Source organism: Salvelinus fontinalis, chromosome 26 (assembly GCF_029448725.1).
Source record: "Salvelinus fontinalis isolate EN_2023a chromosome 26, ASM2944872v1, whole genome shotgun sequence".
Classification (NCBI taxonomy): domain Eukaryota; kingdom Metazoa; phylum Chordata; class Actinopteri; order Salmoniformes; family Salmonidae; genus Salvelinus; species Salvelinus fontinalis.
The window spans coordinates 43,101,529-43,125,672 of NC_074690.1; the positions used below are offsets into that span (position 1 = coordinate 43,101,529).

Sequence of the window (24,144 nt, forward strand, 5' to 3'; positions counted from 1 at the left end):
CACCTTATTTCAGTCTCATCTGAAAGTTGTAAATTCTTGGTTATCTTCACGAACCCTGGCTAACAAGTTGAATCAGCAATACAAAATTGGGTTTAATTATTTATTTACTAAATACCTAACTAATCACACAGAATTACATATACACCGAATGAATCATACCCTCAGATGATTCGTTGAGGGCCCATTTAGACAAAGGATACAAAGGTCTTTTATAGCCAAGATACACCCCCTTCAGTCTACATGACAAACAACAGATGTATGTAATGGGTAACAAGGTTAAGATTTGTATGAAAGATACTTATAATTCACAGCAGACAGTATCTGCTGTAAAAACTGTTCTCATTGTGTAGAGACCAGGGTCTATCCCTGGAGTCATCTCTCCCTGGTACCTTATAGAACAGAAAAATTAACTCATGCTCTGGAATGCGGTATCCCCCAAAGACATGGTAAATCTTCCAGAGGCCCATCCTCAGTAGAACACACACAGATGAGCGTTCTAACAACCCCTTATTCTGTTGCATAAAACAACCATTCGATGCAATTACAGCATTATTACAATCTTGTCATTTCTCCACCATACTATCAACCAAAAACACAGAGAAGCAGTAAACCTTAGCTTACGCCTTCACTATGGCGAAACACTCAAACAATACAGAAATACACTATGGCGAAACACTCAAACAATACAGAAATACACTAAGAAGGAACAGCATGTTAAAAAAAACAGCTCATTGTGATTGAAGAATCAATAGAATCAAAACACTTCTGAGAAAATTGGAACACACGAAACAAACAACATGAGAGCTATCTACCCAAAATGGAGACGTATGAATAAACCTACAACCTTTTTGGACAAATAACAAAGAATCAAGAGCAAAAACATATACATGGTAATTTACTAAACTTGGAATCAGCTCTTAAAGACTACCTGAACCCACTGGATTCTCAAATTATATTGAATGAGCTGCAGGACAAATTCCAACTGTCACGTTCCTGACCTGTTTTCTGTTATTTTTGTATGTGTTTAGTTGGTCAGGGCGTGAGTTGGGGTGGGCATTCTATGTTTTGTGTTTCTATGTTTAGGTCATTGGTAATTAGCCTTATATGGTTCTCAATCAGGGACAGGTGTTTGACGTTTCCTCTGATTGAGAACCATATAAAGGTAGGCTGTTCACACTGTTTGTTTGTGGGTGGTTGTCTTCCGTGTCTTTATGTCTACCACACGGGACTGTTTCGTTTGTCGTTTCATATATGTAGTCTGTTCCTGTTCGTGCGTTCTTCGTAATTTGTAAGTTCTCAAGTTCAGGTCTGTCTACATCGTTTATTTGTTTTTTTAGTTTGTTGAAGTATTTTCGTGTTTTCGTCTTTACTTTAATAAACATCATTATGTCCACATTCCACGCTGCGCTTTGGTCCAATCCCTACTCCTCCTCTTCGGACGAAGATGAGAAGGACAGCCGTTACACCAGCCCCCCCCCTCAACCCAAAAAGCCCTGTGGTGTTGATGGTAACTAAATTATAAAATATACAGACCACAAATTCAAACTGGCTGTTCTTAAACTCTTCAACATTACCCTCAGCTCTGGCATCTTCCCTTTATATTTGGAACCAAGGCCTGATGACCACAATCCACAAATGTGGAATATGTGAGAAGTAATCTCTGAAAAAATCCTCTGCAATATCATCAACAGCAGACTCCAACATTTCCTCAGTGAAAACAATGTCCTCAGCAAATGTCAAATTGTCTTCGTAACAGAATACCGTACGACAGACCACGTCTACACCCTGTACATCCTTATTGACAAAAAAAACACAAGCAAAGTCTTCTCATGCTTTGTTCATTTCAAAAAAGCTTTTCACTCAATTTGGCATGAGAGTCCACGATATAAATTGATGGAAAGCGGTGTTGGGGAGGAGTGCACATGACAGTTGAAAATAGCCAATAAACACACAGATTTCTTTCCTCAGAGCCATGGGGTGAGACAGGAATGCAGCTTGAGCCAGACCCTCTTCAACATATATGTCAATTAATTGGCGGGGGCACTAGAACAGTCTGCAGCACCCGGCCTCACCTTACTGGACTCAGTTTGCAGATGATCTGGTGCTTCTATCCCCAAACAAGGAGGGCCTACAGCAGCATCTACATCTTCTGCACAGATTCTGTCAGACTTGGGCCCTGACAGTGAATCTTAGTAAGACCAAAAAACTTGAATTCCAAAAAAGGTCCAGCAGCCAAGACAAAACATATACAAATTCTACTGTTGAACTAGAACACACGAAGAATTACAGCTACCTCGGCCTAAACAGCAACACCACAGGTCACCTCCACAAAGCTGTGAATGATCTAACACAGAAGGCAATAAGGTTCTTCTATGCCATCAAATGGAACATAAAACTCAACATCCAAATTAGGATCTGGCTCCAGGACAGAAACACAGACCCAACCAAATTATGAGAAAGCAAAAAGATAACTTTTTGACACACTGGAAAAAATCTACCAAAAAACGGAGCAAATTGGAACGCTATCTGGCCCTAAACAGAGAGTACACGATGGTAGAATACCTGACCTGTGACTGACCCCAAATTAAGAAAATCATTGACTATGTGAGCATAGCCTTGCTATTGAGAGAGGCCACCATAGGCAGACCTGGCTCTCGAGAGAAGACAGTCTGTGAACCCACTGCCCACAAAATGAGGTGGAAACTGAGCTACACTTCCTAACCTCCTGCCAAATGAATGAGCACATTAGAGACACACAAATATTTTGTTAGTCGAAATACCGCAGTGTGCAATCACAGCAGCAATATATGTGACCCGGTGCCATGAGAAAAGGGAAAACAGTGGCGCACAAATTGTAAATACAACCTAGATTTATCTGTTTATTTATATTCTCTGTCATACTTCAACTACTCGCACATTGTCACAACCCTGTACATAGCCAATAATGTAACATTTGAAATGTCTATATTCTTTTAAAACTTTTGTGAGTGTAATGTTTACTAATGGTTCCCTTGTTCATTTCCCTTTTGTTTGTCTATTTAATTGGCTTTTGCAGTGTAAATATATATTTCTCATTGCCTCTAAAGAGAGAGAGACTTCAAATTAACTATCCCTGACAGCAACCCATTGTCCCGTGTTAATAATGCATGTATTGTTGCTGCGGGGCAACTGTGGGGTTAGATTGCTGTATTGGGGTATTGATTGACGTTTGTGAGTGTTTCTGCATGTATATATACTGTATATATGTGTTTGTGCAGGTCCTTGTTTGTGCCTATCTATCCACAAATGTGTGTGTTTGTCTCTGTGTCCTTTCTTACATGTTAATATGTGTGTTTATTTCTTGTTACAGGAAAGTGACCTGCTGACGTTTAACATCTCGGCTCACCACTCGTGGTGGAGTGAACGCGGTCCAGGGTGTGTGAGGAGAGAGATGACCCAGCCAGGGGTGGGGACCGTGGACAGCCAGTCCTACATCTCTGTCATGGGCTGTCTCATGGAGTACCAGTACATAGAGGTCCTACACAGTGCAACACAGATCCTCATCGCTGTGAGTAGCGGTTTTCTATCTTTACGCATACACACGTCACATAAAATCAAATGCTATTGGTTGCACACACGTATTTATCAGATGTTATTGCGGTTGTAGCGATACGCTTGTGTTCCTAGCTCCAGCATTGCAGTCAAATCTAACAATTCACAACAATAAACACAGATCTAAAAGTAAAAGAATGAAAATAAGAAATATATAAATACTAGGACGAGCAATGTATGTATGTACAGTAGGGAGAACAAGTATTTGATACACTGACGATTTTGCAGGTTTTCCTACTTACAAAGCATGTAGAGGTCTGTAATTTTTTATCATAGGTACACTTCAACTGTGAGAGACGGAATCTAAAACAAAAATCCAGAAAATCATATTGTATGATTTTTAAGTAATTAATTTGCATTTTATTGCATGACATAAGTATTTGATACATCAGAAAAGCAGAACTTAATATTTGGTACAGAAACCTTTGTTTGCAATTACGGAGATCATACGTTTCCTGTAGTTCTTGACCAGGTTTGCACACACTGCAGCAGGGATTTTGGCCCACTCCTCCATACAGACCTTCTCCAGATCCTTCAGGTTTCGGGGCTGTCGCTGGGCAATACGGGCTTTCAGCTCCCTCCAAAGATTTTCTATTGGGTTCAGGTCTGGAGACTGGCTAGGCCACTCCAGGACCTTGAGATGCTTCTTACGGAGCCACTCCTTAGTTGCCCTGGCTGTGTGTTTCGGGTCGTTGTCATGCTGGAAGACCCAGCCACGACCCATCTTCAATGCTCTTACTGAGGGAAGGAGGTTGTTGGCCAAGATCTCACGATACATGGCCCCATCCATCCTCCCCTCAATACGGTGCAGTCGTCCTGTCCCCTTTGCAGAAAAGCATCCCCAAAGAATGATGTTTCCACGTCCATGCTTCATGGTTGGGATGGTGTTCTTGGGGTTGTACTCATCCTTCTTCTTCCTCCAAACACGGCGAGTGGAGTTTAGACCAAAAAGCTCTATTTTTGTCTCATCAGACCACATGACCTTCTCCCATTCCTCCTCTGGATCATCCAGATGGTCATTGGCAAACTTCAGATGGGCCTGGACATGCGCTGGCTTGAGCAGGGGGACCTTGCGTGCGCTGCAGGATTTTAATCCATGACGGCGTAGTGTGTTACTAATGGTTTTCTTTGAGACTGTGGTCCCAGCTCTCTTCAGGTCATTGACCAGGTCTTGCCGTGTAGTTCTGGGCTGATCCATCACCTTCCTCATGATCATTGATGCCCCACGAGGTGAGATCTTGCATGGAGCCCCAGACCGAGGGTGATTGACCGTCATCTTGAACTTCTTCCATTTTCTAATAATTGCGCCAACAGTTGATGCCTTCTCACCAAGCTGCTTGCCTATTGTCCTGTAGCCCATCCCAGCCTTGTGCAAGTCTACAAATTTATCCCTGATGTCCTTATACAGCTCTCTGGTCTTGGCCATTGTGGAGAGGTTGGAGTCTGTTTGATTGAGTGTGTGGACAGGTGTCTTTTATACAGGTAACAAGTTCAAACAGGTGCAGTTAATACAGGTAATGAGTGGAGAACAGGATGGCTTAAATAAAAACTAACAGGTCTGTGAGAGACGGAATTCTTACTGGTTGGTATGTGATCAAATACTTATGTCATGCAATAAAATGCAAATGAATTACTTAAAAATCATACAATGTGATTTTCTGGATTTTTTGATTTTTTTTTAGATTCCGTCTCTCACAGTTGAAGTGTAGCTATGATAAAAATTACAGACCTCTACATGCTTTGTAAGTAGGAAAACCTGCAAAATCGTCAGTGTATCAAATACTTGTTCTCCCCACTGTATGTATATAAATACACACACACACACACAGGTACCAGTCAAACGTTTGGACACACCATGGTTTTTCTTTATTTTTACTATTTTCTACATTGTAGAATAGTAGTGAAGACATCACAACTATGGAATTACACATATGGAATGATGTAGTAAACAAAAAAGTGTTAACTGCACCATTTTTTTAACCATTTTATTTGGCCATTTTTATTATTCAGAAATGTGGTGGGTACACTCTTTGTTTGCAGGACTTTATCCTGCTAACTGTTCCAAATGTCCGAACTGAATTTGGTAAAGCGATTTTATGTACTCTACGCCATCGGCTTGGAACGCCTTACAAAATAGTTTTAAATTGGATGAACTTGTGCCGATTGGTGTTTTTAAATCATTGATGAAGGATTTTGAGGATTCCTTGACCTGAAAATGTTTTTAATTTTCTGTTTTATGATTTTGTTATACTCCTGTGATTTATATGGTTTTTACTAGATTACTTGGAGTTTTTCATGCTGTCTGTCTGTAATTGTGTAATGACTTGGTGCTGCCTATCTTGGCCAGGACGCTCTTGAAAAAGAGATTTCAAATCTCAATTGGTCCTTCTTGGTTAAATGAAGTCTTTCGTCGTTGTTGGTAATCAAGCCTACCACTGTAGTGTCGTCCGCAAACTTGATTGAGTTGGAGGCGTGCATGGCCACGCAGTCGTGGGTGAACAGGGAGTACAGGAGAGGGCTCAGAACGCACCCTTGTGGGGCCCCAGTGTTGAGGATCAGCGGGGTGGAGATGTTGTTACCTACCCTCACCACCTGGGGGCGGCGCGTCAGGAAGTCCAGGACCCAGTTGCACAGGGCGGGGTCGAGACCCAGGGATTGGATCTCATCAAGATCTGTTGCCTATTCCTAATAGTCCTACTCATTATGTATTATTATTATTACAAATAGAAAATTATGACTTCTCACAATGGTGCTTGATTAGTGAAGTTAGATCAAAGCTGAATCAATGTTTCCCAGGAGTACATAAGGATGTATTAGTATTTTACAAAACAGCACGGAATATAATAGCATATAAGTCTACTGAGCAAACAGGCCTCTCATATTTTACATCAAAAACACCTCAGTCATTTCTTATCTGAAGCTGAATAGTAAGAACAAATCCTCATGTGTCCAAAACACACCTAGTAGGATATATGCTTTGAATAATGCAAAATAAGCCTACAAGAAAGGCTAATACAATAGTTTGTTAATGCTTTTATTCGCTCGCAAAACAGTAATTCAAGAAGATCTTAATGCATATTCCAATTAAACTGATTGAGATCAAATGATTGACATGCAGTAGGGACATTTCACCATGGACATTTCACCAGTAAAACATGAAGAATTATCATTCATGACTGACAGTGATAATGGCCTATTTAGAAATGAGGTAGGCCTATGCCTAACTCGGTGTTAGAGGGTATTAAAATGGATAAAAACGTCTTGAGATGGTATATGTAGGCAGAGGTTGCAAATGGAGGATGCATTTTATGCACAGGCCTATTCTACATTGATATTCAATAGCCTACATCTGTCAGTACAAACTCATGACAACTGTTTTATATATTTTTTTATGTGTGCTCGCTCACCTAAAAAAAAATAGCACCACACACACAGCATTTGCCCTCCACCACGGGTGTAGGATCAGATTACCCTCAATCTCCCAATCCTAACCATAACTACTAGGTGGGTGACTCCATATGAGTGATTAGGGGTAACTGCTACTTTCTCCTCCCACAAAAGCTAATTGGAAAATAAATCCGTGTAGAGCCCTGCGATGGTGTTCTGAGATGATGTACTGTTCCTCACCTCAGGCTAGAACCAGATGAAGACGGCTCAGACAGTGATGTCTAACCCTTTGCACTGGGAGGCAAATGAAAACAACTTTCAGTGAATGGAACTGAATGAAACATTTGAAATATGTTGACCACAACAGAAGCCTACTCTTCCGGCTTTCTTTTATGACCGAAACTCTGTCTAATCCTTCTTTATCTCATGCTGGACCCCAGGCCCTGACTCTACCATTCACCACACAAATTCTCTCGCACTATGTACTGAGATGGTATTGTCCTCCTGGCATCACAACACTGTCGGAACAGCTCTCTCTCTCCTATGTTATTGAAGAGAGGGAAGTGAGGGCGAGGGGCCCTTTGTCTATGTGTGGACTGTACAAGGTCACCCTGGGAAGCCAATTAAATATTTAGGCTGGGAGCAGAATGGATTATTACGATGAGAAATGAGAGTTCTGTCCAATACTGGGGGCAGTTAGTGCTGTTGTCTCCTCCGTTATATTTGGCTTGCTGAGTGGCGCAGCGGTCTAAGGCACTGCATCTCAGTGCAAGAGGTGTCACTACAGTCCCTGGTTTGATTCCAGGCTGTATCACTTCGGGCCGTGATTGGGAGTCCCATAGGGCGGAGAACAATTGGCCCGGCGTTGTCTGGGTTTGGCCGGGGTAGGCCGTCGTTGTAAATAAGAATTTGTTCTTAACTGACTAAAATAAATAAATACAGGTTCAATCAAAAACGAAACTACATATGTATATATTCTTCATGTTTGATGTGACTGGGGGAGGTGGAGGATATAGGCTACTGGTATAGGTGTATACTGTGTGCTCTCTCTCTGGGATTCTTATAGATGATCAGTAAATCCAATCTCGACTGATTTTCCTGTCCTTGCCAGTCTCTTTCTCTCCTCGCTGTTGTCCTCCCGCTGTATCCATACATCATCTGTTACATAAAACATGGATATGAGAAGGTGACTCTCCTCCAGAGATGGGAGAGAAAATGTCAGGGTAGGTAGGAGATATAGAAGGAGGGTAGAAGAAATGGAGAGAGAGAAAAGAGGGACAAAAATGTAATTCTCTGGAATGTGAGGGATCATGTAGAATAGGGTAGGACTTTGGGTGTGTGTACTACTGATGTGTGGGTTGAATCACAGTAGCAGTGCATGGATAAAATCACTGGGGAAGCAAAGCTTGTTTGTTCTATAACCTGTTAGTTCATATGCCTTGCGACCGTGATATACAGTACATATACAGTAGTCGGAAGTTTACATACACTCGTTTTTCAACCACTCCACAAATTTCTTGTTAACGAACTATAGTTTTGGCAAGTGGGTTAGGACATCTACTTTGTGCATGACATAAGTCATTTTTCCAACAATTGTTTACAGACAGATTATTTCAATTATTACTCACTGCATCACAATTCCAGTGAGTCAGAAGTTTACATACACTAAGTTGACTGTGCCTTGAAACAGCTTGGACAAATCCAGAAAATTACGTCATGGCTTTAGAAGCTTCTGATAGGCTAATTGACATAATTTGAGTCAATTGGAGGTGTACCTGTGGATGTATTTCAAGGCCTACCTTCAAACTCAGTGCCTCTTTGCTTGACATCATGGGAAAATCTAAAGAAATCAGCCAAGACCTCAGAAAAAACCTTGTAGACCTCCACAAGTCTGGTTCATCCTTGGGAGCAATTTCCAAACGCCTGAAGGTACCATATTCATCTGTACAAACAATAGTACGCAAGTATAAACACCATGGGAACACGCAGCCGTCATACCGCTCATGAAGGAGATGCATTCTGTCTCCTAGAGATGAACGTACTTTGGTGTGAAAACAGCAAAGGAACTTGTGAAGATGCTGGAGGAAACAGGTAGAAAGGTATCTATATCCACAGTAAAACGAGTCCTATATCGACATAACCTGAAAGGCCGCTCAGCAAGGAAGAAGCCTCTGCTCCAAAACCACCATAAAAAGAGCCAGACTTCGGTTTGGAACTGCACATGGGGACAAAGTTAGTATTTTTTGGAGAAATGTCCTGTCTGATGAAACAAAAATAGAACTATTTGGCCATTATCACCATTGTTATGTTTGGAGAAAAAGGGGGATGCTTGCAAGCCGAAGAACATCATCCCAACCATGAAGCACTGGGGGGGCAGCATCATGTTGTGGGGGTGCTTTTCTGCAGGAGGGACTGGTGCACTTCACAAAATAGATGGCATCATGAGGGAGGAAAGTAGGTGGATATATTGAAGCAACATCTCAAGACATCAGTGAGGAATCTAAAGATTGGTCGCAAATGGGTCTTCCAAATGGAAAATGACCCCAAGCATACTTCCAAAGTTGTGGCAAAATGGCTTAAGGATAACAAAGTCAAGGTATTGGAGTGGCCATCACAAAGTCCTGACCTCAATTCTATAGAAAATGTGTGGGCAGAACTGAAAAAGCGTGTGTGAGCGAGGAGGCCTACAAACCTGACTCAGTTACACCAGCTCTGTCAGGAGGATTGGGCCAAAATTCACCCAACTTATTGTGGGAAAGTTGTGGAAGCCTACCCGAAACGTTTGACCCAAGTTAAACAATTTAAAGGCAATGCTACCAAATACTAATCAATTGTATGTAAACTTCTGACCCACTGGGAATGTGATGAAAGAAATAAAGCTGAAATAAATCATTCTCGCTACTATTTTTCTGACATTTCACATTGTTAAAATAAAGTGGTGATCCTAACTGACCTAAGACAGGTAATTTTTACTAGGATTAATTGTCAGGAATTGTGAAAAGCTGAGTTTAAATGTATTTGGCTACGGTGTGTGTAAACTTCCGACTTTAATTGTATAGGCCAAAGCTCGAGACAACACGAAGACACAGTGGCAGAGTAAATTCAACCACACCTTTGTTTCATCACAAAACGGGAGAGCAACCTCTGTCCGTTGAAGTCCACAAAGCATATTGCATGTAACTAACAGTTACGTGACCTACAGCATGGTCGAGCAAGTTAATGTTTCCGACATTTTCGGACTACTAAACAACTATTGATTTAGAACCACAAAGAGTTACCGCAAGTCGCAATGAAAACAGGACATGCCTCCACTTTTCCAGCACCATTTCAACATCATCAAATCACCTCTGCTTAGTCTAACATAGTTACAACTAAAAGATACAAAAAACAATTTAGTCCAATCAACGTAAGCTAAATATGATGTGGCTGTCCGTAGTTATGATTTGTGTGTACGTTCGTGCAAGTATAAAAACATGTTGACTCACCCTACTTGCTATCCTCCTCTCTTTCATGTTGACGAAATGGTCTATGACTCTGTCATACAGTACACACTTCAATGATTTGTTGTCCTAGGCTACCTGGCTAAAATGCTTGCTTGCAAGCCTAACTTCCTATCATGGGCAACGTTTAGCTAGTTAACATTAGCCTTCTACATCTAGCTACATATTGAAGTTCCGTCCTCTCAGGCCAGGGGCACAACAATGTATTAATTTATGGTTGTTGGATCAGAGTCTGTGTTATAGTCATTGGCCAGTATGGAGAATTAAGTAAAACCTCAAGTCCAAATCCATATCGCCATCCATGGGTAATTTAGGAAAGGGATCATTTTAACTAGCTAGCTAACCATCGGAGGACAACACAACGAGATGCAGCAATTCAAGTTGTTTCTGTCAATGTAGCATGCTCTCGATGAGATGTGATTGGAGTGAAACAAATCCAAACTGGCCTCCCTTGACACTTTTTTTTGGTGCGCCAGGACCATTTAGAGTTGAGCTCACTCGGTTTAGCTCAACGCTGATTGGATATTATTTTATACTTTTTTATATCAAGGGAGGCCAAATGCTCGCTAGCTTCACTTGCATTCAATTCTACAGGTGGCAACAATGTCATACTATTTTTGATCAAACAGCATCAGATAGATGACCTACCCATACAGAGAGATGGGCGCAGTTTCGCTTGTTCGGGTTGCTTTCTCCAGTGAAATACATTCAACGTTATGCAAATTGAAGGAAAATTATGGAACTCAGAGATAGTAACGATTTTCCTTTTTTCCTTAAAATTTTTTTGGGGGGGGAGATCCAGGCTTGGCATCCATGAATGCGCGCCAGTGTTGAATCATAACCCGCAGTCCCATGGTTATATCCACAGGGCGGGCGGGTTAGGGTCATTAAATATTGTGTGGATGAAGGGTAGGTGGGTGGCGGGTCTGTTACGGAGACCTTATTACCGCCACACCAGCGGTCACAAGTCAGGATGGCAGTCAAATTCCATGTGACCGTTTAGTCCGGCAATTAGGCTTCTCCAAGCTCTGATGCTGCTGATGGTCATTAGTAGCCTAACAAAATCTAATCAAAATCTAATCAAACACTTCATGAGAGCCCATGAGCTCATGTTGCACAATATTTCTATAGGCTATGCAGTTGCGTGAGAAAACAGAGTAATGGCCTCTATTAAAAAGAGGAGGGTCCCATCAGCTTTGTAGGCCTACTATATTTATTTATCAACTTTCCAAATATTAAGCACATTGCTTCTCTTTACAACAGGAGAATAGCCTACCTGGCTGGCATGAAAATGAACCACGGGAAAAGCGTCCTCCATTCGCTATTTAAGTGCATAGATTACATGTAATTTTTCCCCCGCCCCTGTTCTGAGACCATTCTATTCTAAATTCCATTCTATTCTAAATCAAAACACATTTCATACATACAGTATATTATTTTGTATATGTAAAGAAAATATTAAATGAAGAATAGTCTTATGGGTGACAATATTAGCCTATCACTTGTGAACGATGCCCAGCTTAAGCCAAGACACAGCGCATGCATTTTTTGGGCGACTTTTTCAAATCATAGTCGAACACCTCATGTAGCCTAGCCCATAGGCCTATATGTTTTGATAAGGTTTGTATCACAACAAAAGTGGCCCCAAAAAAATCTTAATTAAACACATTAATCCGCTTTACAGCGAGTGTATAACCTAACTGGCATACATAAGCAGCAACTTAGTTTTAAGTTTGGGGAAGATAATTTTCACCATAAAAATGCACCTTTATAATTTTAGCATTACATGCATAATTGCATTTGCTGTCACTTTTGAAAATGGGTTTTTCCTGCTAATGGAGCATTGCACTTATACCCACAACTATGTTTGGAATATTTATTTATCGCACAGAATAGGTCAACTATTGTACTATGGTGATAGTAGATTGACATAGGCTAGTGCTTTAGCTGTTCATTAGGCCTACTCATCTTGTTGCCTGACGAAAAGTAAATGTGGACAGTTCTTCCAATATCTTTACGCGCCTCGAAATTGGACGAGGACGAGCACAGTTGCATCCCCGATGTGTCTGTCTTCACTTGTAGCCTGTGGAAAAGACCGCATCACCTAACGGAGAGCCATGTGAGTGAGAGGTGCTTCGGAGCACGCGACCAGGTGAAGGCAATTATAATTATAAAACACAAAGGGTGCAGCTGCATCCTGTTTCCACTCAGGTGCATCCTGTTTCAATTGATCATCCTTGAGATGTTTCTACAACTTCATTGGAGTCCACCTGTGGTAAATCCAAATTGTTTGGACATGATTTTGGAAGGCACACACCTGTCTATATAAGGTCCCACAGTTGACGGTGCATGTCAGAGCAAAAACCAAGCATCGAGGTCGAAGGAATTGTCCGGAGAGCTCCGAGACAGGATTGTGTCGAGGCACAGATCTGGGGAAGGGTAGCAAAACATTTCTGCAGCATTGAAGGTCCCCAAGACCACAGTGGCCTCCATCATTCTTAAACGGAAGAAATTTGGAACCACCAAGACTCTTCCTAGAGCTGGCTGCCCGTCCAAACTGAGCAATAGGGGGAAAAGGCCGATGGTCACTCTGACAGAGCTCCACAGTTCCTCTGTGGAGATGGGAGAACTTTCCAGAAGGACAACCATCTGTGCAGCCCTCCACCAATTAGGCCTTTATTGGAGAGTGGCCAGATGGAAGCCACTCCTCAGTAAAAGGCACATGACAGCCCGCTTGGAGTTTGCCAAAAGTGCACTAAATGATTCTGACCATGAGAAACAAGATTATCTGGTCTGATGAAACCAGGAATGAACTCTTTGGCCTGAATGCCAAGTGTCACGTCTGGAGGAAACCTGGCATCATCCCTAAGGTGAAGCATGGTGGTGGCAGCATGTTGTGGGGATTTTTTTCAGTGGCAGGGACTGGGAGACTAGTCAGGATCGAGGGAAAGATGAACAAGAGCAATGTACAGAGAGATCATTGATGAAATCTACTGGGTCGAAGGTTCACCTTCCAACAGGACAATGACCCAAAGGACACAGCCAAGACAATGCAGGAGTGGCTTCAAGACAAGTCTCTGAATGTCCTTGAGTGGCCCAGCCAGAGCCTGGACTTGAACCTGATCGAACATCTCTGGAGAAACCTGAAAATAGCTGTGCTCAACCTACCACTATTTTCAATGGCTATCACTTTTATTATAAGGCCAAGTCCTCCCATATTGCAGTTCCTAGGGCTTCCACTAGATGTCAACAGTCTTTAGAAAGAGTTTCAGGCTGGTTTTTGGAAAAATTTGCCAGATATTGTAGTTTTCTAAGTGGCTCCCATTTTGACTGTAGTGTTTCCAAGCGCATGGAATTTTTCTCCGGTAAAGACAATAACGATTCTCCGTCTTCAATTTGATTGTTTATTTACATATTAGGGTACCTAAGGTTTGATTATAAACATTGTTTGACTTGTTTGGAAAAGTTTATTAGTAATGTTTGGGATTAATTTTGTATGCATTTTGATGGAGGGAAACTGGGTGGATTATTGACTGAAGCGCGCCAGCTAAACTGAGTTTTTATGGATATAAAGAAGGACATTATCGAACAAAAGTACCCTTTGTGATGTAACTGGGACCTTTTGGAGTGCCAACAGAAGAAGATCATCAAAGGTAAGGCATTTTTTATATCACTATTTCTGACTTTCGTGTCGCACCTGCCTGGTTGAAATGATTTTCATGTGTTTGTACGCGGGGCGCTGTCCTCAGATAATCGCATGGTATTCTTTCACAGTAAAGCCTTTTTGAAATCTGACACAGCGGTTGGATTAACAAGAAGTTAAGCTTTATTTTGATGTATTACACTTGTGATTTTATGAAAGTTAAATAGTTATAATTCTGTAGTTTGAATTTCGCAATCTGCAATTTCACCGGATGTTGGCCAGGTGGGAAGCTCCTGTTCCACCTGCCCATTAGAAGTTAAATACATTTTATGAGCCCAAGCCCCAAAAACCCCAAATGATTGTGCCAATACATTGTCTATGATATATATATATAGGCTACCGCACATTACGCATTACAGAAAAACATAAATGCCCATAGATGTAGCTATTCTCTCTTGGGTAAATAAATGAAACAAGTTCCAGTAGCCTAATCTTTTTGAGTGTGTACTGTATTGTTTTATACTGTTTTATATGGACTGGAATTACACACCTTGTTCAAATCATGAAGCAGGGAGAGAATATGTGATGCTGGTGCAGGAAAGTTAAAATTATAGGCAAGCAAATTTTATTTTTGAAATATAATAGGGCCTATTTTACATTTGTACAATTAGTTGGCTGAAACATATGTACCTTTCATAATATTTCCCCTAATGTTATTAGCCTGCCTCCTTTATCTCTTGTTGCTTCATATTCCTTCCTCGTTTTCAACAGTTACATTAAATACGTTTTGTTGTCCTTCTCTTCATCACTGTAATGACACGCTTGAATAATATCGGACTAGAATAAGAAGCAGACGGCTTTCACTTCTCTTCATGAAGATTGAATGACTATGTGTCTGAACAAATAAATAATATTGCCTACATCCATTGCGCGTTCGCTCGTCTTTCAAACTACCCGTGCATTCTATTAGCTGCTGTATTTAACATTCAGCAAACAAGAGCTCAAGCATCCCCCTTCGAATAATCTAGTAATATAAGAAATGGATCAAAAAAAATCCAGCAAGCTCTTCTAGTCTTAGCTTTTCCTGGGCCTCCGAGAGCTAAGGAGCATTTTTGAAGGACAGGCCAGCAGAGCGCAGGTGCGTATTACGCAAGAGACAAAGGCTATACATGTAAGTTATTAGAGTATTATGTATAACCCATTATTCATTAGCTAAATATAAGGCTAATACTGCATTGAATGTATTACCTGAAAGAGGTAGTCTAGGACATACAGTACCAGTCAAAAGTTTGGACACACCTACTCATTCAAGGGTTTTGCTTTATTTTTACTATTTTCTACATTGTAGATTAATAGTGAAGACATCAAAACCACGAAATGACACATGGAATCATCTAGTAACCAAAAAAGTGTTAAACAAATCCAAATATATTTTACGTTTTACATTCTTCAAAGTAGCCACTCTTTGCCTTGATGACAGCTTTGCACACTCTTGGCATTCTCTCTTCCTGGAATGCATTTAAATTATCAGGTGTGCCTGTTTAAAAGTTAATTTGTGGAATTTATTTCCTTAATGCATTTGAGCCGATCAGTTGTCTTGTGACAAGGTAGGGTTGGTATACAGAAGATAGCCATATTTTGTAAAAGACCAAGTCCATATTAAATAAGCAAAGAGAAACGACAGTCCATAATTACTTAAAGACATGAGGGTCAGTCAATCCGGAAAATCTTTTTAAAAGTTTTAAAAGTTTCTTCAAGTGTAGTCGCAAAAACCATTAACCGCTATGATGAAACTGGCTCTCACGAGGACCGCCACAGGAAAGGAAGACCCAGAGTTACCTCTGCTGCAGAGGATACGTTCAGTAGAGTTACCAGCCTCAGAAATTGCAGCCCAAATAAATGCTTCAGAGTTCAAGTAACAGACACATCTCAACATCAACTGTTCAGAGGAGACTGTGTGAATCAGGCCATCTTGGACGAATTGCTGCAAAGAAACCACTACTAAAGGACACCAATAATAAGAAGAGACTTGCTTGGGCCAAGAAACACGAGCAATGGACATTAGACCGGTGGAAATCTGTTCTGTGGTCTGATGAGTCCAAATGTGAGATTTTTGGTTCCAACCCCCGTGTCTTTGTGAGACGCAGAGTAGGTGATCTCCGCATGTGTGGTTCCCACCGTGAAGCATGGAGGAGGTGTGATGGTGTGAATTTATTTAGAATTCAAGGCATACCTAACCAGCATGGCTAACACAGCATTCTGCAGCAAAACGCCATTCCATCTGGTTTGCGCTATCATTTGTTTTTCAACAGGACAATGGCCCAACACACCTCCAGGCTGTGTAAGGGCTATTTGACCAAGAAGGAGAGTGATGAGATGGTTTGGTATGAGCTGGACTGCAGTGTGAAGGAAAAGCAGCCAGAAAGTGCTCTGCATATGTGGGAACTCCTTCGAGATTGTTGGAAAATACATTCCAGGTGAAGCTGGGTGAGAGAAATGCCAAGAGTGTGCAAAGCTGTCGTCAAGGCAATGGGTGGCTACTTTGAAGAATCTAAAATATATTTTAATGTATTTAACACTTTTTTGGTTGCTACATGATTCCATATGTGTTATTTCATAGTTTTGATTTCTTGACTATTATTATACAATGTAGAAAATAGTAAAAAAATTACGAAAAATCATTGAATGAGTAGGTGTGTCCAAATTTTTGACTGGCACTTTTGACAGGTTTTAAAAGTCCCAGCCAGTCAATCTGGCTAGGCCACTCAAGGACATTCAGACACTTGTCCCAAAGTCACTCCTGCGTTGTCTTGGCTACGTGCTTAGGGTCGTTGTCCTTTTGGAAGGTGAACATTCGCCCCAGTCTGAGGTCCTGAGCGCACTGGAGCAGGTGTTCATCAATGAACTCTCTGTACCAAAAGTTTTGAGAATGACACAAATACACATTTTCACAAAGTCTGCTGCCTCAGTTTGTACGATGGCAATTTGCATATACTCCAGAATGTTATGAAGAGTGATCAGATGAATTGGAATTAATTGTAAAGTCCCTTTTTGCCATGCAAATTAACTGAATCCCCCAAAAACATTTGCACTGCATTTCAGCCCTGTCACAAAAGGACCAGCTGACATGTCAGTGATTCTCTCGTTAACACAGGTGTGAGTGTTGACGAGGCTGGAGATCACTGTCATGCTGATTGAGTTTGAATAACAGACTGGAAGCTTCAAAAGGAGGGTGGTGCTTGGAATCATTGTTCTTCCTCTGTCAACAATGTTTACCTGCAAGGAAACACGTGCCGTCATCATTGCTTTGCACAAAAAGGGGTTCACAGGCAAGGATATTGCTGCCAGTAAGATTGCACCTAAATCAACCATTTATCAGATCATCATGAACTTCAAGGAAAGCGGTTCAATTGTTGTTAAGGAGGCTTCAGGGCATCCAAGAAAGTCCAGCAAGTGCCAGGACCGTCTCCTAAAGTTGATTCAGCTGCGGGATCGGGGCACCACCAGTACAGAGCTTGCTCAGGAATGTCAGCAGGCAGGTGTGAGTGCATCTGCACGCACAGTGAGGCGATGACTTTTGGAGGATGACCTGGTTTCAAGAAGGGCAGCAAAGAAGCCACTTCTTTCCAGGAAAAACATCAGGGACAAAGTGATATTCTGCAAAAGGTACAGGGATTGGACTGCTGAAGACTGGGGTAAAGTCATTTTCTCTGAATCCCCTTTCCGATTGATTGGGGCATCCGGAAAAAAGCTTGTCCGGAGAAGACGAGGTCAGCGCTACCATCAGACCTGTGTCATGCCAACCGTAAAGCATCCTGAAACCATTCACGTGTGGGGTTGCTTTTCAGCCAAGGGAGTGGGCTCACTCACAATTTTGCCTAAGAACACAGCCATGAATAAAGAATGGTACCAACACATTCTCCGAGAGCAACTTCTCCCAACCATCCAGGAACAGTTTGGTGACGAACAATGCCTTTTACAGCATGATGGAGCACCTTTCCATAAGGCAAAAGTGATAACTAATTGGCTCGGGGAACAAAACATTGATATGTTGGGTCCATGGCCAGGAAACTCCCCAGACCTTAATCCCATTGTGAACTTGTGGTCAATCCTCAAGAGGCGGGTGGACAAACAAAAACCACAAATTCTGACAAACTCCAAGCATTGATTATGCAAGAATGGGCTGCCATCAGTCAGGATGTGACCCAGAAATTAATTGACAGCATGCCAGGGCGGATTGCAGAGGTCTTGAAAAAGAAGGGTCAACTCTGCAAATATTGACTCTTTGCATCAACTTCATGTAGTTGTCAAAAAGCCTTTGACACTTATGAAATGCTTGGAATTATACTTCAGTATTCCATAGTAACATCTGACAAAAAATATCTAAAGACACTGAAACAGAAAATTTTGTTGAAATTAATATTTGTATCATTCTCAAAACTTTTGGCCACGACTGTACTTTGCTCCATTCATCTTTTCCTCAAACCTGACTAGTCTCCCAGTCCCTGCCACTGAAAAACATCCCCACAGCATGATGAAGCCACCACCATGTTTCACCATCGAGATGGTGCCAAGTTTCCTCAATACGTGACGCTTGGCATTCAGGCCCAGGAGTTCATTCCTGGTTTCATCAAACCAGAAAGTCTTGTTTCTCATGGTCGGAGAGTCTTCAGGTAACTTTTGTCAAACTCCAAGCGGTCTGTCGTGCCTTTTTCTGAGGAGTGGCTTCTGTCTGGCCACTCTACCATAAAGGCCTGATTGTTGTCCTTCTGGAAGGTTCTCCCATCTCCACAGAGGAACTGTGGAGCTCTGTCGGGTTCTTGGTCACCTCCCTGACCAAAGCCCTTCTCCCCCTATTGCTCAGTTTGGCCGAGACGGCCAGCTCTAGGAAGAGTCTTGGTGTTTCCAAACTTCTTCCATTTAAGAATGATGGAGGCCACTGTGTTCTCGTGGACCTTCAATGCTGCAGAAAGTTATTTGTACCCTTCCCCAGATCTGTGCTTCGACACAATCCTGTCTCGGAGCGCTACGTACAATTCCTTCGACCTCATGGTTTGGTTTTTGCTTTGACGTACACTGTCAACTGTGGGACCTTATATAGAGACAGGTGTGTGCCTTTCCAAATCATGTCCAATCAATTGAATTTACTACAGGTGGACTCCAATCAAGTTGTAGAAACATCTCAAGGATGATCAGTGGAAACAGGATGCACCTGCACTCAATTTCGAGTCTCATAGCAAAGTGTCTGAATACTTATGGAAATAAGGTTTTTCTGTTATTTATTTGTAATAAATTAGCTAAATATTCTAAACCTATTTCGCTTTGTCATTATAGGGGTATTGTGTGTAGATTGCTGAGGATTTTATTTTGTTTAATCAATTTTAGAATAAGGCTGTAACGTAACAAAATGTGTAGAAAGTCAAGGGGTGTCACGCCCTGGCCTTAGTATTCTTTGTTTTCTTTATTATTTTAGTTAGGTCAGGGTGTGACATGGGGAATGTTTGTGTTTTGTCGGTTTTGGGTGATTATATGGTAAAGGGGGTGTTGGGTGTATTGTATGGGTTTGTGTGTAGTGCATGTGTCTAGCGTTGTCTATGTTGGTTTAGTTGTTTAGGAGAGTCTATGGTTGCCTGAATGAGTTCCCAATTAGAGACAGCTGATTTCTGTTGTCTCTGATTGGGAGCCATATTTAGGGTAGCCATAGGCTTTCATGTGATGTGGGTAATTGTCTATGTAGAACGTTTGTAGCCTGTATGTGTATGTGCACAACGTTATTTAGCTTCACGGTCGTTTGTTGTTTTGTATAGTTTGTTAAAGTGTGTCGTGTTCGTTCATCTTCTTTAAATAAAAAGAGAAGATGTATCATTATTCCGCTGCATCTTGGTCCGTCTCTCCAGTACACGATCGTGACAAGGGGTCTGAATACTTTCGAAAGCACTGTACATATCAACACAATAAAAAATGTTTGGCATATTCAAAGTGGTAGGCATGTTGTGTAAATCAAATGATACAAACCCCCTAAAAAATGAATTTTAATTCCAGGTTGTAAGGCAACAAAATAGGAAAAATGCCAAGGGGGGTGAATACTTTCGCAAGGCTCTGGTCTGTCCAAGAAGTAAGTGTTCTCTGCTATCCACTTTATGTTTTAATTATTTTTTGGGGTGTAGGGGAGGGTCACACAAGCGTTTATGGAGGCTTGGGTAAAAATATATTTTACTTGATTAAGAGCGGGCCATCCATTTCCGTTTTAGAGAGATCCAATTTTCTCTAGGTATCCCTCGTTATAACTAATGTACAGTCCCTTATCACATACAGTATAGTCGGGAAGTTGCAGATGGGTTATTAGCAATTGCAGGTGAACAAACAGCTGACTCACGCACCACTAGTGTGTACGTGTCATTTTTATAAAGCCTCTATAAATGTATGAGATTGTGGTGGGCTTTCACCTTGGCCGTGTGGGACTGATGCGCAACAGGGGAATACTGGATTAGTCTGTTTCAGTTTACACCAGCTAGAAACACCCCATCTCCTACGTGTTCAGAATACACCACCAGGAAGCTGTCTCACACTCCCTCCCTCTCACAATTTATACACACAGCTGCCCATGCAGACACACACACACACACACACACACACACACACACACACACACACACACACACACACACACACACACACACACACACACACACACACACACAACCACCCACACACACAGGAAATATTAAACTAGTATAACCCTAGTTTGCTGCCCTTTGGCCATGCTGAGCTGTGTGCACGTTATGCCTTTCTCTGCATTCCCACTGGAACAATGTTGTGTAGGTTGGTGTTTCAAGAGATGGAAACCTTCTCTCCTCCCCTGTGTGGCTGAGTGATGAATGGTTGTCACTGGATGATTGAGGGGTCCCCACAAGAGGCCCACTCTAGAGTGACCCCTATGATTACTGCTCTAGGCTGTGTTTGTGTGTGTGTGCGTGAGTGGGTGAGTGGGTGGGTGGGTGCGCATGCGTGAGGCCCTTAACTGGGATGCCTGCAGAAAAATGCCAGCTGTACGAAGAAGTGATATAGCGAGAGAAGCTGTTGGGCGTCAGTGTGACAGCTGCTGTGTATCTGTCTGGAGGCCTGTGACTGCATCGTACACTGAGACACTTAGTCTGGGAAGTCGGGTGGCAGCTATTCTGAAGGAATGTGTTACGTGTGTGTGCCATTCTGTGTGTTATGGGTGCTGTGTGTGTTAAAAGCCACTTGTGTTCGGTGTGTGTTGCATGGGTTTGTTTGATGGCGAAGATACAGTCGTATAAAAGAAGCTTTCAACCACTCATGAAACACTAGCTACTGTTCTTAGTCTATCGCGTTATGCTTGTTACACCGCTACGAAGCGCTAATACACTGTGGATAAAGCATGCTGCATTAAAAACCAGCATTAAAGGTCAGTATGAACCAGTATGAAAACTTGTACATCCGCTTAGTCTGGCTGGCTAGAGAGAGAGAAAAATAGAGAGGGGGCAAGGGGCAAGGAGGAGAGAAGGGAGGGGGAGATTGGAGGGAAAATATCATTTTGTCCGTAGCTGGCAATGACTGCGGTAGATGGGCATTGGAGAGTCAGTGACAGGCTATAAGGAGCATAATAAAAAAACATGGCATATTAAACCACAGAGTCTCCACAGCTTTAACTGTTAATCTGTTTTAGGTGAAACTGGGGATTTGTCCTCAGATTCATTTCACCCCAAAATAGAATCAGTTAAACAACGGAGAGACTGGGGCTGGTTGTGAGTGAGAGATTGAGAGATTGAGAGAATGAGAGTGTGAGAGTGTGAGCAGCTGCTGCCTATGTGGGGAAAAAGGACTACATTAAAGATGCACTATGCAGAAATCACTCCGCCATTTCCTGGTTGCTAAAAATCTAATAGATAGCCTGATTTCAGTTTATGTGACAAAACAAAAAAGTATAGTGTGAAGAATCATACCATCTAAACCACTGTGAAATAGTGTATGCAATGTAAACAGAACTGTCTACTTTCTTGGGGACCTGATTGTTTTCATCAAGCTGTCTGCTCAAGAGGAAGCTTCCCACTGTAACGAGGGCCTGTAATCTGGTTCAGGTTATTAATCAACCTACAAGGGTGCTTACAAACACTAAAGGAACAAAATCATTCACATGTATAGTTCTAAAGCTGTATCCGTACCCATTGGATGCAGTGATAACAATATAGGGGCCATATCCAGGAAAGCCAAAGTAGTGTATAAGAGATTATACAAAAGATTTAGCTATGACTCTTATGTGGAAGATGTTAAAAATATTTGATCGTCTGGTGTGATTAATGAGGAGCATCCAGACGCTGCACTTGATGAATTTATGAAATTTCTTCTTCCAGTTATCGATTAACATGCACCTGTTAAGAAACTGACTGTTAGAACTCTGTTAAGGCTCCATGGATTGATGAGGAATTGAAAAACTGTAGGGTTGAAAGTAATGATGCAAAGGGAGTGGCTAAGTCTGGCTGCACATCTGGCTGGCTGAGAAATGATGTGACTAAACTCAACAAAAAGAAGAAGAAACTGTATTATAAACTCAAGATCAATGACATTAAGAATGATGCAAAAATCTAATGGCTTATTCATCAAAAAAAAACATTTGATGTTGCCAATTATTTTACCTTATTGGCAAAGTGGCAAACTTAGGCAGGAAATGCCAACAATGAACAATCAGACATTTTATTCATGCTTAAAAAAAAAAAAAACTAATAATGTCACGCCCTGGCCTTAGTATTCTTTGTTTTCTTTATTATTTTAGCTAGGTCAGGGTGTGACATGGGGAATGTATGTGTTTTTGGATTGTCTAGGGGTTTGTATGTTAAATGGGTCAGTGTCTTGTCTAGGTGTTTGTATGTCTATGGCTGCCTAGATTGGTTCTCAATTAGAGGCAGCTGTGGTTCATTGTCTCTGATTGAGAGCCATATTTAAGGCAGCCATAGGCATTGGGTTTTGTGGGTAATTGTCTATGTAGAACGTTTGTAGCGTTTGTATTTGCACTTACGTTTGTAGCTTCACGGTTGTTTTGTTTAGTTTGGCTATAAGTGTTTGTTTCGTGTTTCACTCGTCTCTAATAAAAGATATGTATTTTTCGCCTTGGTCCACTCATTATCCTCAAGACGATCGTGACAAATAATGAAAGAAAAGCAATGCAAGTTTTAATTTTGTAAAGTTAGTGTGGGAGAGGTGGAAGAATTATTGTTATCGATCAATAATAACAAACCTCCTGGCATTGACAACTTAGATGGAAAGCTACTGAGGATGGTAGCTGACTCTATAGCCACTCCTATCTGTCATATCTTTAATCTGAGCTGAGAGGAAAGTCTTTGTCCTCAGGCCTGGAGGGAAGCCAAAGACCTATCAGCTTGCTGCCATCCTTTAGCAAACTGTTGAAAGAAATATAATGCTATTTCCCTGTAAACAAATTATCAACAGACTTTCAGCATGCTTGTAGCGAAGGGCACTCAAGAAGTACTGCACTGACACAAATGACTGATGATTGGTTGAAAGAAATTGATAATAATACGATTGTGAGGTGCACCCGAGTGGTGCAGCGGTCTAAGGCACTGCATCGTAGTGTTGCTGCGTCACTGCAGCCTGGGGTTTGATACCAGGCTGTGTCATTACCGGCCATGACCGGGAGTCCCACAAGGCGGCGCACAATTGGCCCAGTGTCACCCGGGTTAGGGGAGGATTTGGCCGTGGGGGATTTTACTTGGCTCATCAAGCTCTAGCGACTCCTTGTGGCGGGCCGGGCGCCTGCATGCTGACTTTGGTCATCAGTTGAACAGTGTTTCCTCCAACACATTGGTGAAAACGTATGTGTTATTTATTTTCAACCTCTGCCATATCGTGGATTCAGAGCTATCTATCTATAGAACTTAGAGGGTTTTCTTTAATGGAAACCTTTCTAATGTCAAACATGTAATGTGTGGTGTACCGCAGGGCAGGTCTCTAGGCCCTCTACTCTTTTCTATTTTTACCAATGAC

At 41.7% G+C, this 24,144-nt stretch overlaps 1 protein-coding gene across 5 annotated transcripts in view; it reads left to right on the forward strand.

Moving 5' to 3' along the window:
- LOC129824392 (sodium/potassium-transporting ATPase subunit beta-1-interacting protein 4-like) overlaps positions 1 to 24,144 on the forward strand; it is a 119,718-nt gene that overhangs the window by 68,248 nt on the left and 27,326 nt on the right. For 3 of the 5 annotated variants that reach the window (XM_055883987.1, XM_055883988.1, XM_055883992.1), the window contains exon 4: positions 3,350 to 3,547. In XM_055883987.1, the coding sequence (XP_055739962.1) occupies positions 3,350 to 3,547 (198 nt within the window). Of the gene's footprint in view, positions 1 to 3,349; positions 3,548 to 20,163; positions 20,237 to 24,144 lie in introns of all 5 variants that reach the window. The other 2 variants (XM_055883991.1, XM_055883990.1) reach the window with 1 other exon arrangement.